The 19,143-nt window shown below is 39.6% G+C and overlaps 2 protein-coding genes across 2 annotated transcripts; both read left to right on the top strand.

Moving 5' to 3' along the window:
- Positions 1-564: 564 nt before the first annotated feature.
- On the top strand, positions 565-9,930 carry mcm4 (minichromosome maintenance complex component 4). The gene is made up of 17 exons (XM_083927793.1): positions 565-590; positions 1,672-1,749; positions 1,901-2,059; positions 2,199-2,362; positions 2,495-2,596; positions 2,692-2,787; positions 3,036-3,131; positions 3,540-3,678; positions 3,864-4,084; positions 4,218-4,338; positions 4,833-5,092; positions 5,934-6,299; positions 6,404-6,531; positions 7,686-7,893; positions 7,982-8,210; positions 8,610-8,743; positions 9,567-9,930. Exons 2-17 carry the CDS (start codon positions 1,686-1,688, stop codon positions 9,660-9,662), a joined length of 2,583 nt encoding a protein of 860 aa, XP_083783919.1. The 5' UTR covers positions 565-590; positions 1,672-1,685; the 3' UTR covers positions 9,663-9,930.
- Positions 9,931-11,020: 1,090 nt separating this feature from the next.
- On the top strand, positions 11,021-17,318 carry ube2v2 (ubiquitin-conjugating enzyme E2 variant 2). The gene is made up of 4 exons (XM_083928894.1): positions 11,021-11,075; positions 15,901-16,049; positions 16,160-16,285; positions 16,452-17,318. Exons 1-4 carry the CDS (start codon positions 11,060-11,062, stop codon positions 16,596-16,598), a joined length of 438 nt encoding a protein of 145 aa, XP_083785020.1. The 5' UTR covers positions 11,021-11,059; the 3' UTR covers positions 16,599-17,318.
- Positions 17,319-19,143: the final 1,825 nt, after the last annotated feature.

Below are 19,143 nucleotides of genomic sequence, written 5' to 3'. Positions count from 1 at the left end.
TTTGATCAAATGATATGCACTACAAAGTGGTGCATGAGCCTTTATGTCAACATTGTAAAAAAAAAAAAAAAAATGTATCTTGTGTATTTGTATTTATAGACCTTTTAAATGTGTTTCCATTGCGTGGTCCTGGTTAACTTCCTGTCAGCTGATGTCATTCAAGTTCACTGCAACAGGAATTCTGCTGCTGTCTTTCTTGGAGTATGTTTGTCTTGTGAACTGTTTCAATAAAGAAAAGGGAAAAAAAGGGTACTGTATTGTTGGACCAAACCAAATCAGCTCATGGTAGCACTCAGTATAAAGCCACGCGCAGGAAGCGCACTTTGTATTTTAAATATAATGAATAGCAACACTCGTTGTTTCAATTTCAATTCAAACGATTTTTTTTATCCATTCAGACATTTTATTATGTTTAAATAAAGTCGCAACGACTTAAACTCAACACGCCCCCCCCCCTTTTGCAATGAAAGAGTCGACCGGAAAGAAACCGATTATCCTTGCACGCTATTGGTCCGAAGTTCCCCGCGAAAACAACGTCACTCGCCGTTTCGCGCCAGATCTGCAGCACTCGGACGTACACACAAGAAGAGGTAAGAAATTATTTCGTTTGATTCAATTATTTCTTATTAATCTTTCGATCGTGTCGCTCGATTCCCACTTCGTGTTATTAGACATGTTTGGTTGATTGTGTGTCTCCTTATAAACCCACATGTTCGTGTTGAGTCCGGTCAGACAGCGCAGGAAGTTGCCTCTTATTGTTTCCTCTGCAGCCACATGTCAAATGGAGGAAAAGTTATTGTCAACGGGCCGTTCAGTCAAAGCCGCAAAGGCACAATAAATGATTTTAACAATGACATTGCACATAAAGAAACAGCAGCATTAGCATAGTGTGCTCAAGTGTATCAAAAAAAGTCAAATGTATGCTATTATTCTGTAGAATTGGGAGTTAACTTACCGATGCATAAAGACGTGAAGGATGCCAGGGTTTTACCTTTGACGGTTTGCAAAGTGACACTGTTTCATGATACTTAAGTAGTTTAAACTGTAAATACTATTTCGAGTTAATTGTATGCGTTGTGTGTAAAGTGTTAATGCACAGAGTAACTACAGTAAATGTGCAGAGTAAAAATATTGGGAGTAGACTAAATTATAAGGACATGGAAATATTAGACTACAATACTAATAAACATAGCCTGCAGACAGTAAAATTAACGAACAAAGGTTATTGCAATAATAAATAAACAAACACAATATTGAGGACTCTTAAGAATCATTTTGGTCTCAATTGTAGGATTGTATTTAGCGAGTATTGTGAAATGAAAGCGAATTAAAATAGGGACAAACAAAAATGTCCATATAGCTCTTTTAATACCAGGCCCTCTAAGGCTGAGCAGACTAAACCAAACTATAACCCAATAAACAAAACAACATTGAGTGCAGGAGAACTTTGTTGAAACAGTTTTCTACAAATTAAATAGATCTAACTGCAACAATTGGCCTTGTAAAATGTTGTGGCTGCACAAAACTGACTTTGCTCATTCAAAAGTGAGCTAATTCCCCTACCTGGCTTCAAACATATTTCCACAACCCTACCTGAGAGTGCAGTTTTACTTCCACTGTAGTGAATAGTATGCCTTCCAAATAATTCACTTTAATCCATTTGATCTTCAGATATTCCCACAACAATGTCTTCCCCAACGTCAACTCCTGGTGGCCGCAAACGAGGAAGGAACACCGGACCATCCACACGTAAGTTCATTATGTCCTTAATGGAATGAAACCCTTTGCTCAACAATTCCTTATAATTGTTACTGCTGAGACACTGAGATGACCACATGATTTGAGGCGGCGTGTGTGTGTATTTGCTATTAACTTGTCTTTGTCGCTTGTTTATCCTCAGCCAGCAGTGAAGGCCCCACCTCGCCGCCCTCTCAGCGGCGCAGAGGCCAGGACTCCTCCGTTGGGGACCTGATGCCAATGCCCACTTCCCCTGCCACTGACATGCTCAGTCCAGCAGCTCCTCAGGACAATTCTCTCTTCTCCAGCCCACGACCCTCAGGTACCAATCACACAAAGTGGAAATGTATTTTCTTTATGGACAGCTTTAGCTTTATCCAATGGAAATACAGCAATGTTTTAATATTATTTACTCTAACAAACTTGAGGTAACCCCAGTGTCTCTTTTTTTTTCTAAACAGTCCTACCCAATGAAGTGGACATGAGCTCCCCTCTGATGTACGGGACCCCCAGCTCCAGGGTTGAAGGGACCCCACGCAGTGGAGTGCGTGGCACACCAGCCAGACAGCGTCCTGATCTGGGGTCAGTCAGGAAGGCTCCACAAGTCGATCTTCAGTCCGAGCCGGTCAGTGCAGGAGTCAAGAGAATTCTTTACATTGTGTTTGCATGAGCCAGGATAAGACAATTAGCAGCTTAAAGTTAATAATGATGACAAACTTAAAATCACAGTAGTAAACGGTTAATCTTTTTTTCGCAGCCAAGTGCTGATGGTGCCGTAGCCAGTGAGCCAAATGCAGGCCAGAGACTGGTGATCTGGGGGACTGATGTCAATGTTGGGGCTTGCAAGGAGAAGTTTCAGGTATGCAACCTTACATTTCAGCTGTTATAAGATATTACCTGTTCATGGTAAGGAAGAATTAATTGTTTGCATGCTTTGCGTCACTTTGCTTTTAGAGGTTCCTGCAGAGGTTCACTGACTTAACCTCCACTGAAGATGAGAACGCTGGTCTGGACCTGAATGAGCCTTTATACATGCAGAAGCTTGAAGAGGTAGTGTACTTTTTTTTTTTTTTTTTAAATGTATATCTGTTTATTTTACTGTGGTCTGTTGCTCTGGATATTTTAAGATACTATTTAGGCAGATCTTTTGTTTAGTTTAAATCAGACTCACACTAGATGTTTTTCTAGATTTATTCCTGTGTATTTTCAGAGTATTTGGTAATTTGATTATTCTGAACATCATGGGAAATCTGAGATTTAAGTGATTTTTAAATATTATTTCTCTTTTTGTCTCGCAGATCAGTGTTGTCGGTGATCCAGTGCTGAATGTGAATTGTCTGCATGTGCAGTCCTTTGATGCCGAACTTTACAGGCAGCTCATCTGCTACCCACAGGTAATGTCCTGTATTTTAGAATAACCTCATATGTATTACAAAGTCAATTTGTTCAATCTTGATCCACATACTTTCCTGCATTACTGTTGCATATGTATTCTTTGCTTTCTTAAATAAAGACGATAGTTATAAAGTCAAAATAATTGATAAAATTGAACAGAAAACAACGGAAATGCTTAAACAGCCACATCATAATGAATCCATGTTAAAGAGAGATTACATTTATACTACACGGTCCTGAATGCAGTGGGAAATGACTAATGGGATTATTGTTGTCACCGTTTAAGTGTATGATATTGTAAACATCTGTTTTAAGCATCTTTGTCCTGTTGTTACAGATTAGAGTACACTATTTCTTTAGTGACAGAATATCAATGCTATTAAGTGTTTTATTTGTTCCCCTTGCAGGAAGTCATCCCAACCTTCGATATGGCCGTCAACGAGCTTTTCTTTGAGCGCTTCCCAGACTCCATCCTGGAGTACCAGATCCAAGTCCGTCCCTACAACGCCCTGAAAACCAGAAACATGAGGAGCCTGAACCCAGAAGGTGTGTGGATTCATTAACCCAGCCCGTGTGAAATGATATCGCACTTGTTTTAGAGTACCATACCGCGATATTTCATCCCATATTTAGTGTGGGATTTTTTGTGAATATTGTTCCTTGCGTTGATAAAATGTGAGGTATCAACTCGGAGCTAAAGCGTCTGTGTGCCTTATGTGTTGCCTCCATAGACATCGATCAGCTGATCACCATCAGCGGCATGGTGATCCGCACCTCACAGCTCATCCCTGAGATGCAGGAGGCTTTCTTCCAGTGCCAGGTGTGCGCCTTCAGCACCCGCGTGGAGGTGGATCGTGGGCGCATCGCTGAGCCGGCTGTGTGCCGCCACTGCAACACCACGCACAGTCTGGCGCTCGTTCACAATCGTTCAGTCTTTTCAGACAAACAGATGGTGAGGGTTGATAAAAGGGCAGATTGCTTTCAGTCAGTGACGCCTAATTTCAGAATATGTTGAATGGCAATTGGTGACATGTTGCTGTTTAGGCCATGAAATCTGTTAATTTATTGATCTTATTTTGCAACAGGTCAAAATTCAAGAGTCTCCTGAAGACATGCCTGCTGGTCAGACGCCACACACAACTATTGTCTATGCGCATAATGACTTGGTTGATAAAGTGCAGCCAGGAGACCGCATTAACATCACCGGTAAGATTTACTAAATCTCTAATGCTAGGGCTTCAACTAATGAGTGTTTTCTCTGCCTGTTATTGTTTTTTTTATGTTATCGTTTTGTGTATGAAATGGTCACATCACAATCATCCAGAGTTGAAGTTGATGTCTTCAGATTGTTTTGTTTTTTTGTCCAACCAACAACCTAAACCCAGAAATTAGGTTAGGTGATTTTAAAACGGCAAAATGTCACAATTGAGAATCTGGAACTAGAAAACTAGAGTGTGTGTCTATCTATATATATATATATATATATATATATATATATATATATATATTACTTTTTTTTAATGACTTAAAACACTTGCTTATATTTAGAATAGTTGTATGTTAACATTTTCTGGCAACAAACCAGTTGTTCAAGGTCTAAAATAGTCTATAAAATGTCTAATATCTAATCAAACTATAATAACATTTCTTGTTTTGTCAGTCATGGCCATCGTAACAGCTTCCCAAATCTCCCCCCGCAGGTGTCTACAGAGCGGTCCCCATGCGCGCGAACCCACGGCAGAGCAATGTGAAGTCAGTGTACAAGACTCACATCGACGCCATCCACTTCCGTAAGACGGATGAGAAGCGCCTGCACGGTTTGGACGAGGACGCTGAACAGAAGCTCTTCACTGAAGACAGAGTGCGAACCCTTAAGGAGCTGGCAGCCAAGCCAGACGTTTATGAACGCCTCTCCTCAGCCCTAGCACCCAGTATCTATGAGCATGAGGACATCAAAAAGGTGTGTGTGTGTGAATGTACGCAAGCCCGAACGTGAATGTTAACTCGTACAAGCAGCTGGTCAATGAGTAATGATTTGCCAATAACGCTCATTGCTTACGCTAATTGCATTTATTTATTCATTTATTTGATAGGGGCAGATATAATATACATAGACTTGACTGAAAACAGCTATCGGATACCTCACACATTTTAAGATCTGAGGCCCTCATTGGCACAGCAGATATTTTGATGTGTCATATTGGGGAAAAACAGGTGCATTCAAAGACAATATTGACTTCATTCATGTAGGTGAGTTAGTTTCATGCATGCTGGCTCAGTGGGACACTTGATGAAACTGTATGTTCCATCGTTATCAAAATGGCATATTTCATGAGTTTGAAACCACACCGATAATTTACATTATTTGGGATATGTCTTTTGTTAATTTTCCCAAGACAAAGTCAGCACGGTACTTTAAAAAAAAAAGCAAAAGAATCGCCTCGTGTCTTGATTATTCAGCTGACGAGTTCATCAGAGGAAAGAAAACTAGGGTGGAGTTCCTTTGACAGCATGTATGATGGCAGTGAGTGAGCTCTTTTTTTAAGGGCAATCAATAAGAAAATAGTAGAATATTAACTAGACTAAGAATATACGATAAAACAATGAACATAAAGGAGTGAGAAAGGTCTTTGAGTCATTATTAGATCCACTCACTGACTTACTTGAGCTGTTCATAAACCTTTCTAAAACCGTTCATTATGTTGTGGTGACCAAAATCCCAGGTGAAAGCAAGTATTGATAACTCATAATCATTATATAGACTTTCTATAAGTGTTTATTTCCCTCTCTGTCGGCTCCAGGGCATTTTGCTGCAGCTGTTCGGTGGTACTCGTAAGGACTTCAGTCAGACCGGCCGGGGCAATTTCCGCGCAGACGTGAACATCCTGCTCTGCGGGGACCCCGGCACCAGTAAGTCCCAGCTGCTGCAGTACGTCTATAACCTGGTGCCCCGCGGCCAGTACACATCGGGGAAGGGCTCCAGTGCCGTGGGTCTCACCGCTTACGTGATGAAGGACCCGGAGACCAGGCAGCTGGTCCTGCAGACCGGAGCTCTGGTGCTGAGCGACAACGGCATCTGCTGCATTGATGAGTTCGACAAGATGAGTGACAGCACTCGCTCTGTGCTGCATGAGGTCATGGAGCAGCAGACCCTCTCCATTGCCAAAGTATGTTTGACAAAGGCAGATAGGATGAAAACATGTTTTAAGTTACAAAAGGAAAATTCTCAATCTCTTATTTAATTTTTATTTTTTTTCTCTCCTGTCTACAGGCTGGAATTATTTGCCAGCTGAACGCCCGCACCTCCGTGTTGGCTGCTGCTAACCCTATCGAATCTCAGTGGAACCCCAAAAAAACTACGATTGAGAACATTCAGCTGCCTCACACACTGCTGTCCAGGTGGGTACCATCACCTTGAAAATTATTTTCATAGTCTTGACCACAGTTAAAATCTGCACTTTGACACAAGGCCACATCATCTGTGCCGAAATGCACGTTAATCAATAAGCATATTGGGTTAATACAGGAAAGTAAAATGGTAAAGGTTAGTCAATTGTTCTTGTAAAATGCTTGATTTTCAATCTGGTCTTTCATCTTAGATTATTTCAAATGAAAAAAGATCACGTCAACTGTATTTCCGTTTCATCGTCCGCTCTCCGAACACACACACGTCCTCTGACCTTGCCTACTTCAGTTTATAGTTACAATTTATATCTGATAAGGGCTTTGAGAGTCTGGAAAGTTTTTAAGGACCTTCCCTTACTTCAACTCAAACTCCTTTCCTTTTACACTCAATTACAGCAAAAATAAATAAAAACTCACATATTGGATGAAAACCCAACCGTTAAAACTGTGGCAGGGTGACTTAATACAGGGTTCGTACACCTTTTCTAAGGTTAAATTCAAGCAATTTCAAAGTCCAATTTAAAAAAACTTTACAGCTGTGGTAAAATAACATATTTCTACAAATTCCTGCATACTGAAAGTTATTTCACATTTTGTATTTCAGGCTCTGACTTATTGTATTTCTACTTTATAGCTATTTGCTGTGAAAGAAATACGAATACAGTTTCAAGCATTTTATCCAAAAGTCAAGCACTTTTACCAACCTTAAAAGATTTCAGATGGTTTAAAAAAACAAGCTCTGTTTGATAGAATTTGGCGACCTATTATTTTAGTGCCCTGCAGCTTTAAATGAAAAGGCATTTTCCATTTTTGTCATATTTCACAGTATCAAACAAAGGTGATAAGTAGGATTTTCGGGCAGGTTTGGGGGACAGTGTGGGATCATCTAGTCTCTGTGGTACCATTTTTCTTTTCCTTTAGTATTATTATTGTTCCCATTGTATCCTCTGGACTTAAAAGTGTTAAATTGAGCAACAACTAAAATGTTTATCTTCAGATAAACATCTTATTATTCATCTTTAGATGACGCAGTTAACAGAAGGCCTGTTAACTTAATGTCATACTTTTTTGTCATGTCTTTATGGTTTCATTTCTCAGTTGTCATGCCACTGTTTTTTTTGTAATACTGTGTATCACGTGCTCATCAGATTCGACCTCATCTTCCTGATGCTGGATCCCCAAGACGAGGCTTATGACCGCAGGCTGGCCCACCACCTGGTGTCGCTGTATTACCAGAGCGAGGAGCAGATTGAGGAAGAGTTCCTTGACATGGCTGTGCTGAGGGACTACATTGCATACGCACGAACATACATCAACCCAAGGCTGAGTGAGGAGGCCAGCCAGGCTCTCATTGAGGTTTGTTTTCTCTAAGAATGTCCACCTGATAACACTAAGTAATATTCAACATCAGTCGTCAACTGACCTTGTGCATGTTGGTCCTCAGGCCTATGTAGACATGAGGAAGATAGGCAGTGGTCGGGGAATGGTGTCCGCCTACCCCAGACAGCTGGAGTCCCTGATCCGCCTGGCAGAGGCCCACGCCAAGGTGCGCTTCTCCGAGAAGGTGGAGACCATTGACGTGGAAGAGGCCAAGCGGCTGCACAGAGAGGCCCTCAAACAGTCGGCCACTGACCCCAGAACAGGATTTGTTGACATCTCTATTCTCACAACAGGTATACTATACCTCGGGAGTATTAACTGCTTGTTTGGGAGGCATTTAGAACAACAGCAACTATTTATGGAGGCATGGTGTGACATGATACTGGGGAGAATTAATACTAAAAGGGACACTCCATCAAAAATCTTGCTATTATTAAATTCTGAAAACTATCTTGGTAGTCTTTATGTGACCAACAAAGTAAGCTGACTGGTAAAGCAACAAATGGAAGAAGTTTAAAGAATATTTGTTTCATTTTTTTTTTTTTAAAGAAAAGATGAGAAATATTCACTGGTTCCGACTTCTCATATGTGCTTTTCTTTACCTCTTGTGATAGAAAGCCGAATACCTTTGGGTTTTTGGGGTTTATTTGGCAGCCTGGCAGTGTATTTAAATGTATTAATCTGTATTCCAGGTATGAGTGCAACTGCCCGCAAGCGCAAAGAGGAGGTCGCCCAAGCCCTGAAGAAACTGATTCAGGCCAAAGGAAAGACGCCTGCCATGAAGTACCAGCAGCTGCTTGATGAGCTCAGAGGACAGTCTGAAACTGTAAATATTGTTTCTTTTGCCTTTTTATTGTATTACCTTTTGTGTAATGTAAATGTAACCAGTTTTCCCTTTCAACTCCTGAGAAAAATACAATTGCAGTGTGAGAGTAGAGGTCTCTCCTTTGTAGTCCATCACATTGGTGTAAGCTACAGCAATACAATCATTAGATACTGGCCAGCCAGTTTACAGTATTGTTGATTGTATTACATGAAAAGCGATGAAAGAATTTGATCAACTTTTCTACAAAAATTATATATTTTTTTTAATTATACATTGTCCATTTATATCTTGCTTAAACAGGATAGCGTTGAGGTGGGGCCAAGTTTTTCTATCAAAGTTGTGGTGCTTTAAGGAACAAAAGAGGGAAAAAGTATAAAATTAGGATCTCATGCAATGCTACCCCACTGTTTAGCCCATAAAGCAGGTGCACTTCAGACTTCCGCCAGCATCACTACTGCTTTAGCCGTCTACTAACTCAATTGGGGAGAACAGGTTTAATCATGCAGCTCTCCTAGACTTACCAATGTTATTGGATTGACTGGTTCAAATTCTGATAGTGAAACAGGTCATTTCACTGGGGTTGTGATGCTCCAAAAAAAATTCTCCACTGATTTAAAGATGTTTTACTCAATGTAAGACTATGAAAAGGGCCTTTAGGGCTCCATGGCATTGTGCGTGCGACAGATCTGGAATTTGTAATTCCACAGTTTGTCCACTATGTCGAATTGGCTTCAAAGCCTGGCATTCTTCTCCGGGGCTTTATTTTTACCAACAACCACATCACTTCCTGTAATGACTTCCGTCTTTGTCACTGTGTTTTCAGGCGATCACTAAGGAGCTGTTTGACGAGGGCCTCCGCGCCCTGGCTGACGAGGATTACTTGACGGTTACTGGAAAGACTGTTCGTCTCCTCGCTTAGGGCACACCCTGCAATTATGTACAGTCCTTAACTTTAAATCCTATCCTTTGTCAAGCTTTTTTCACATGCTGTAAAAATATTTTGTGTAATTAAACCATTATAGGTTTTCTGGCCGTATTAGATGTTTGAATATCCTGCAATTTAGAGACTCATTCAAACTTTGGTGTCCTGTTGTGATTTAAAAAAAGAAAATAACAAGCAAAACACACATACTGAGAATTAAGAGTTAAAATTTAAAAGTGCTTACATTTCATTTGTTTACCTGTTTTCAAGTGATGATCTAGCTGTTTTTGTCTTCTATTATGGTGGGGAAAAAAGCTATTTTGTTCTAACTTGTACATTATAAGGACAGTAGTTTGCATTGACTATTTGTTAATAGAGGGAGAATAAAATGTTACTCACTGAAATACTTAAAATGTTGTTGTTTTTTCTTCGCAACAATGGTATTAGTTTTTCATGGTAACCTTACCTATGCTTATAGTTAGTTATTTTTCCCAGAAAAGCCCACTCTGCTTTGTGGTTGTGATTTGTCAAATTAGCTTGTAAGCTATCCGTTCACTGCTAAGCTAGCCAACATTAGTTATCTGAGGCTAATGGCACAGTTTACGCCCCAGGCCCGATAACCATGCAAGATTCAGTCAAGAAACTTTACAGGTTTGTTGCATAGACCGGTCTATGGTTTGCAATTGAGATAAAAATGAAGGCTAAGTTCAAAGATTGGTGTGGTCCGAGCAAGGGCGCTGGAATTTTGTGTGTATGTAGTAGGGAAGGGTCCCTGCCTTTAGACCCCTGGTGTCACGGCTGGTGTGATCCCATTGCAAGATGGTAGGCTTTCATTTTTACAACTTTGGCCTAACAAATATCTCATGTTTTCATTTTTTTTAATCCTCATTCATCACATTAGTTGTCCAATACTGTTTCACAGTTACTTCCAATTATACCTAAAAACCAACTCCTGTCTTCAGCCTTTATTAGTTTAGCACAGAGCTAGCTAAAGAAGCGTTAAAAACTGAAATTTCCATCTGATGGAACCTTTGATGAAGTGACGTTAAACGCAGATACTGAATATGGTTTAAAGAAACTAAGTTTACAATGACTTCTAGTAGATCTTTTCTTAGTGTATTTGTTTTCTTCTTACTTGCTTTGGCATTAACATCTGTCTCCCGTACCAGTGAAGCTCCACTGAATTGAATAGGTGATACATTAAAAAAAAAACAGCCTGTTTTGTTGACTTTAAAGCCGCTGAAGTGTAAATGTACCGAAAGTGTTCAAGAGGCCACAGACACAGCAGCGTGCAGTGCCGTTCATCTACCGTGACGTTGCTGCCGGGTTCTGTTTTTAAAGGCTGTGACGTCACATGTCTGTGTGCTTCTGGCTTCTGGACTCGGTTGAAGAAGATGGCGGCCTCCTCAGGTTTGTGTGCCTTCAAACTAATATCTGCAGACTAAACACCGAGAGTGGGCGAAACCGCGGGCCGGGCTATATCATATCAAACCATAAACACGTGGCAACTTGATCAACGTAACTGATGTTCACAAAAATTGTTATGTATTCGTTAATGCCTCTCCTCTCGGTAAAGCAATGGTCTTCACTGGAGCCGTCTATCTCCTGGAGCTAACGTTAGCTAATTTACTAGAATATTCCATCAACGTCTATCCCCTTAAATGCCCGGCTAGGTAGTTTATTCGACAGCAATAAAGGTAGATATTTGTATTGACTGTCCAGACACAAGTCTTTTGGGTCTGGACAGTCACTACACATATGACTTGGCGTTAATAATAGCCGATTCTCATCTAACGTAGTCAAATATGTGACACACCTCACAGTGCAACGCAACCATCCAGTCTGACGAAGGGACTAGTCCCGCTGCTGCTTTCATCGCCACTTTAACGTTATTGTCAAGTTTTAACGGGATTTCTACTCTTTATCACGTTGTAGTAATATATTGAGATTTACTCGTGTCTTTACATGAGGTCGATGTTTGCCAGCTGGAGAGTGTAGCAACCCACCACACAATGTTAAACGCTGTTAGTTGGCACGCTTTGTTGCAGCAAGTAGTCGGAGCCCGTGCTAAAGCACTCAGCAGGAAGCGTGGTTGTCAAACTTAAAGAAATAAGAAATACATTATTTTGAGAATTCCCGAAGTCGAACATAATATTGATACGATTGAAATGTCACAAGCGTTTACGTCATTTATTGTGCGTCAGTTTAACTACAGACACGGAGATGTAACGTTGATAACAAATTGGAGAAAGAGAAGTAACGTCACAATCGAAACTAACTTACCCAGGACAAGGTGGCGCGAGCAGATGATTCAAATTATTCTTGCAAGGTTTAACTTTTTAGAGCCATAGATTAAAAATATATATATATTGAAAACAATAAATATAAACCAAATATCCAAACTGTTTTTCTAAATGTAGTAATCATAATAATAACTTAGATTAAAATGTACAAAGACAGTAAAACAGAGTAAAAGGAATAATAAAAATAAAAAAAGAACTAAAGCAAAAGGGGTTTGCTAATCTAAAAGTAAATTTGAAAGGCCTAAATAATATGATAGTTTAGAGTTTTCCATAGTGGTCAAATATGATTTAAAAAGTCTGAATCTTTTAAAATCTATAAGCAGGGTAGTTTGTCAGACCAAATCATTTTATGAATATAGTAGTTTGCTAAGATAATATTTAAAATGAATTATGTAAGTGTAATCTGCCAAATGCGGAGTGGAAACTCCCTAACGTTTGCTCTTGAGGGAGAGGATACTTAGATTTCAGAGTAAATTGAATCCCTAATTTGACCCACATCTCATGCTTTTAGTCTCAGTGATGCTCATATTCTAGATGTACAGCCCAGATGTGTCTCGTGTTCTGCAATCATTAACTTGATTTGACATGTTTCTTATTTTTGTTGGAACAACAACATTGCATTCCTATTAATAACAATAATGGAATGCATGAGGACTCAAAGGAAGCAGGAAGGCCATGACAACAAAACAAAAATAAGACCATACAGTAATAGTTGATAATGATACTTGACCATGCTGAGTTATTCTCATAGTAGATGAGAATAAATTGGCATGGTCAAGATCATCCTCAGTTTGTGGCCTGTCTTTTATGATATAGGACAGTAGTGGCCTCTACAGAGCACATTTGAATATTTACCAACACATACCAGATCAGCAACTTGAGTCTGTGACGTATTCATTTACTTGAAATGCGCAGTGGCGTGGCTTTATATATATATATATTCATTCATACCAATACCGATATATATTTATTTTCACATTTTATTTGGTTATTAAAGAGATGTGACCAAGACCATGTACTGAGTGGAACATTTTACAGTTTGAAAACCTAAAACAATAATGGCAAATATGATTTAGATTTAATAATTTTTTCACACACTCACGATGAAAAGTCAATTTACAGAAAATGAATTGCCAATATTTTTTTATTTTGATCAACTAATCATTCTTTTGAAGATTCCAGCTTCTCAAATAGGAAGATTAGCTGCTTTTCCTTTGTCTTACAGTAAACTGAATCATCCTTGGGTTTCGGCCAAAAAAAGGAATTAGCTTGCATTATTTTGGGGTTGAGGTAGGGCTGCACAATTAATCGTATATTAATCACAACCACAATTTTGTCTCCCCACAATTAAATTAACAGGATCGTCAGATATTGATGTTTAAAATGCGTGCTCAGCTCATTGAAAAATGTTTTAGCTTCACATTTCTCATACCACTCCCTGCACACCCTGCACACCCTGCAGCGGCAGCCTGTAAAAGCTTTCCTGGATGTTGTGGTTGCAGTTTACAGAAGAATATACCACAAAGCATAGAGGGGGAAAACGAAACAAAAGTTGTATTTAAAATCAGCTTCTAAGAGGAGCACAGAACTCAGGTGAAGAACCTTATTTTAAGTCACAGGTAAAGCGGGTTGGCCTACATTAAGAAGATCGGTGGTTCGATCCTCGGCTCCTCAGGCAAGACTGTAGCACAGCATGGAAGCTCTTTTTTTTATTTATTTAAAAGTGCAATTAAAAATGTTGTCACAAAAATAAATGAATAATCGTGATAAATAACCTTGATTTCAATATTGCTCATAATAATCAACATAATAACATAACATAACAACATAATCAAGCAGCCCTTGCTCTAGGAAATTTGTCACAGTTTCTGATCTTTTTATATGTTGAACAATGAACAATTGTGACATTAAGTGAGAAAATGATCTGTAGGCTAAATGATCATGTTAATAATTGTTAGTTATAGCCATAGTATCAGAAGCATTTCTGTACTGCAGTTTCTTGTTACTTGGCAGCTGACATATGCTGATATCAGTAACGCTGTGGTTAGCTAAAATTAGCCACACACATTGTTGTCTTCACCAGTATTTGCATGTTGACAAAGGACTGAAATCACAGAACAACCTCATGTGAGCAAATGTCTTTTAAGAAAATGTGAGGGCCTTGTAAAGGGAAACCGTGCCAATTGTCAACCGCCGTTGTCATTGCACTGTGGGCAGTATATAAATGCTGTTTGGTTTTCCTCCATGTTGCCAGGACCTGGAGCCCCCGCTCATTTACCAACAAAAGTCCGCCAGATAACGGCAATGACACAAAGCTGTTTGAAAATCTGCAAAGACTCACTTAAAGAGTGAATCCTTCATTGTGGCCACTGCACAGTAATGTGAAATACTAATTTTAAAAAGTCTTTTCTTTTAAGGCTTTTTTGATTTATATTGTCTGAGATTGTAGGAGGTAAAATAAATGACTTGACGACTGAGTCAAAATATTAATGTTTTCAATTTCACCGCATCCTCTGCCTCAGTCATAAGGTATTTTCACTTCCTCCTTATGTGAATTTGTCGTTATGATTATAAATAGCTGTATTTTTATGCAAGTGCTGTCCCCTCCATCTTTGCTACTGCTTCAGTCATGAGCTGTAAGTGGTTCATCATTTACACCGCTGTGAGTGCCTGTCAGGCTGTATGCTTAATACCAACATCTGAACCGTCTTTCCCAGTAGCATGGACGCTGTAAACGACTAGTTTTGAATGATGCTATCAAGTCAGCTGTTAAAACATGGGTCATAAAGTAACTGGGTGTTATCCTGAATCATTCATGAAAAATCAGCAGTACAGACCCATGTGCTCAAAATCTCATGACTGTTTCCAAACAGCTGTCAAGCCTGCAGATTTTTTATTAAGCTTCGATGTTCAGCAGCATCAGATATCTGAAATGTATTTGTTTGTCTGTATGCTTTGGCCCTGTTCCTAGTAATTTCCTGTCCCGTCTTGCACATGTTTAACACTCGTGTCTACATCAGTTTTCATGAAAGGATGCGTAGTTAGAGCACAGACAATGTCAAAACCCTTTGAAAATGAAGTTTCAGTAAATTTTCAGATGAATAGTTTTAGTAAAAGTATTAAAGCTATATTAGTGCTGCAAGTAACAATTCTTTAGACTCAAAGTAATGATTATTTCCTCATTGCTGGATCCATCACTTCTATTTATTTATTGATAATTTAGTCCTCAAAATGTAGGTGAGTCACAAAAAAACATCTGTCATTACTTCTTAAAATGGTTTGGTCTGACCAACAGTCTATCTACTCTAGCTATTTAATGTACAGAGATATAACGAAAGAACGTTTGAACAGTGAGCTTTCGGAAGGGAAAATCCCATTCCTATTCCGCATCAGGATTTTGATTATTAGCCATAATGCCTTAATCGTCAAAGGTAGACTCACCACGAGCTATAATATTGTGAAACAATGTTTTATGTTCCTGTAGAAGTCACAAGTTTCTGTGACATCAGTTCTGTTTCCATGTTTTATTTGTGATGTCATGGAGAAGTACTACACTACCCATAATCCAAAGCGTTACGGCAACATTTCTGATTGGCTGAGTTTGCTGTTACCATGGATATGTCGAGCGAACACATAAACGGTTAGGAAGCTGCTGCCACTGAACTCTACAATAGTTGATGTATTTTATATACACAGTCTTAAACCTTTTGCCTTTTCCTCTGTTTTCCAAATTTGTTTTTGCATCGAGCCTAATGTTTTATGGTCATGATTCATCTTGTGGTTGGCGTGATTCCAGGCTTTAAAGTATTTATATAGTCTATAAAATGTTCACTGAAATGTCACTGAAGTAAATGAATGGAAAAATCACTTCCGGAACTGGAGCTGTTCAAAAAGTGGACGTTCACTGTTGAGCTTTTTTTTTGTTATTTTAGGAGTTACAGTTCCACGCAATTTCCGCTTGTTGGAAGAGCTTGAAGAGGGGCAGAAGGGCGAAGGTGATGGCACAGTCAGCTGGGGCCTCGAGGATGACGAAGACATGACTCTCACACGGTGGACAGGCATGATCATTGGACCATCAAGAGTAAGCAGAGTAAACTCAGCTTGTGGATTGTTATTCCAATGCGGATACTGTCAACTATTATAGATACTGTAACGAATTTGAATGTCTTTTCCATTTATTTTGTGTTTCAGACCAATTATGAGAACAGGATATACAGTCTGAAAGTGGAATGTGGATCGAGATACCCAGAGGCGTCCCCGACTGTTAGATTTGTAACAAAAATTAGCATGAATGGGATAAATAATTCCAACGGGTTGGTAAGTGTCATCACAAGTCTGACAAGGTTATTGCTCTGGCTTATCATTTGTTGAACTTGTAAAAAGTTTCACGTTGCAGTTTTGTGGTGCTCAGATGTGATCACTTACTGTCAGCTGTCCTGCCACAATGACTGATTTGGTGTTTTTGTTTTGTCTCATCTCACAGGTGGATTCACGTAGCATACCAGTTTTAGCAAAATGGCAGAATTCTTATAGCATTAAAATTGTTCTTCAAGAGTTAAGGCGTCTGATGATGTCCAAAGAAAATATGAAGCTTCCACAACCACCAGAAGGACAAACCTACAGCACTTAATCGTAATGGATTGTTTCGACCCTCTGTCTTAAACCTTACTCTCTTAGAAATATCATGTAAAATCATCAAGAGGCTCACTTCACACACCAACAGTATCGTCTGCAACAAGAGCAAGATTGGACTTTATTACATAGCTCATTGATAAAGAAAATGTCCCTGCAGTTTAGCACTGAATAGATAGGTAAAAGACTACAAGACCACAGTTATCTGCCTTTAAAGAAACTTACTTTGACGATGAATTTTATGTTCGACGTGTTCCAGCCTGAGTGGGCTTGAAGAGGGAAGCATGACGCCACGCAGAGGCCGTACCAGAGTCCCAAAAGATTTTAAGTTCAAATGACTGATCACTGAAGTAAACGGCAAGATGTGTGTCTGAAGGCATGTTCTGAAGTGAAGCACCATTTTTTTTTCAGTTTGTTTGTAAAATTTAGCAGGTTCATTAAAATATCATGCAGATTGCTAAATATTGAACTGTGGCTGTAGTCTAAAAGTAGTCCCACAAGGTAAAGATGTGTATGTATATATAGATATATAATATATCTATATATATATATACGTATATGTACACACGTTTCTGTTTGGAAGCTCTTTGACATGTAACTGATGTTGAGGCCTGTTCTGTTCTGAAACCCTTGCATTTAACTTCCAGTGAAAATGACAGGTGTATGAACTTGTGATTTTCTGAAATTAAAATCACTGTCTGCGAAAAAAACAAACAAATCCCAAGGTTGAAGTTTATTTGACTATCCCACTTTTCCCACAAGAGGGCCTCAGCTGACAAGTTGACTTCTGTTGGCAACTGTACGTGCGAGTCATACATTATGATTATGATTAAGCTCATGGGTGATGCCACACGGCAGATATATAACATGTGACGTGTGCTTACTAAAATAATATAATCAAATTCCTATTTATTATACACTGCAGTTCTCTGTGGCATATTTATTAGATGAGCAAGACTGTTTCTTAATGATTGATGATTGAGTCCATCCAAACCTTTTTATGTAGTGATCTCTGCACAGTATTTGCTAGTAGATATCCAGTGTAGCAGTGAGAGGCAAGGTTACTGTTCCCGCTGAGAATGTGAATAATCAAGCAGTTGAAAAGCAACAAAAGGTCACGAAGTTTAATCAACCAACTGGGAATTCACTGCAGATGGTGTTATATTCAGTCTTTAGTACACTCAGTTGGTTTCTGTTTAGAATAATCTTGTGTTGCTTAACATTAAGTTAGTGAAGCATTTTCAAATTGAAATTTTTTAGGCCTCATTTACCAGGAAAATTAGGCAAGACGACAATTGTTCCACTCAGTGATGGCTTGGGAGAGTATTTGGTCTGTGAGGGAGGGTTAATGGTGTGTTTTGGGAGATTTCCGGCAATTTACATTCCCATTATCCACTGGCACCAGACACAACTTATTTTGGAAGGATTAATATTTGATGGTCCAGCTGCAAAACATTGATGTACTATTAGGCAAATCATTCGAATGACATTTAGTTTTTTCTCCTACCCAGACCATGTGACATTGAGCCAGTATTATGAATACCTTTTATGATGGATGTTTAATTTTGAAAGCTGCCGGGCTCTCTTTGTAAGCAAGTACAACTCTGTCCTCAAAGCATTCAGGGCTTCAAGACGGTGTGCCGGCGTGTGACATCTAAACATGATGAACTGTGCCGGTTTCCACATTCGACCGGTGGGACCTCCTGGCCGTATATCTCTCTCTCCCTGAAGCAGAGCCTAACTCCGGGCAGCTTGTCTTGTCTCAGGGCTGAGAGGAGCACACATCTGTCGGCCACGTTGACTCCACATCCTAACACTTGTCACTGCAGCATGGCAAGAGCTCTGCGTTGGCGCTGATTAAAAAATGCTCCCTGGAACAAGATTTTATTGGGGTCACTATTTAATTTCAAGACAGCTGACTTGCATAAAGATGAATAGAACCACCAAGGCCTCTTTATATGAATATGAAAAATAGATTTGCATGAGAAAAGCAACATATAAACAGACAGAAACTGAATTGTTACTTTGTGCAGCATATTCCATATCAAAAGCCATGTTACATAGGGTGAGCTTCCATGTGTCTGCTTCCACTGATGTCCTTGACTGCTTCTCCTGTCCAATCAGCTTAGAGCTCTTGCCCCTAGAGGGCGCTCTACACTCACGTATGTCCTTGGCATGGCTCTGTGAAGGGTCTTCTGTTTAGAGGACATGACTTGTCTGAAAAGGCAGGGCCATTGTGATGCTTCCAGGCTCAATTTGTGCATGCTGTCATTATTCCTTAGAAAAGTGACGTGTATCGCTGTTTGCTAAAGGGAACTACAGCCCGACTGTTTGAAGGCTACTCTTCCAGTGGCTCTTAGCTGGTGTCCCTTTGTGTCCTCATGGGACTATTCAGGCTGTGCACATTGCTTGATAACTAAGGCAGCATTTGAACTATGAAGCCATTAGATCTCAAAGTGCAAGCAAGATTTCTTATTTCTGTTCGTGTGGATGCCTGTAGGTGGGTGTGATATCGATGATGAGTCAGTGTTTGCTGCGGAGGA

The sequence above is a fragment of the Echiichthys vipera genome, assembly GCF_963691815.1.
Source record: "Echiichthys vipera genome assembly, chromosome: 15".
In the NCBI taxonomy this organism is placed as follows: domain Eukaryota; kingdom Metazoa; phylum Chordata; class Actinopteri; order Perciformes; family Trachinidae; genus Echiichthys; species Echiichthys vipera.
Note: the sequence above shows the minus strand (reverse complement) of the source record. Positions and strands in the feature narration are given on the sequence as shown.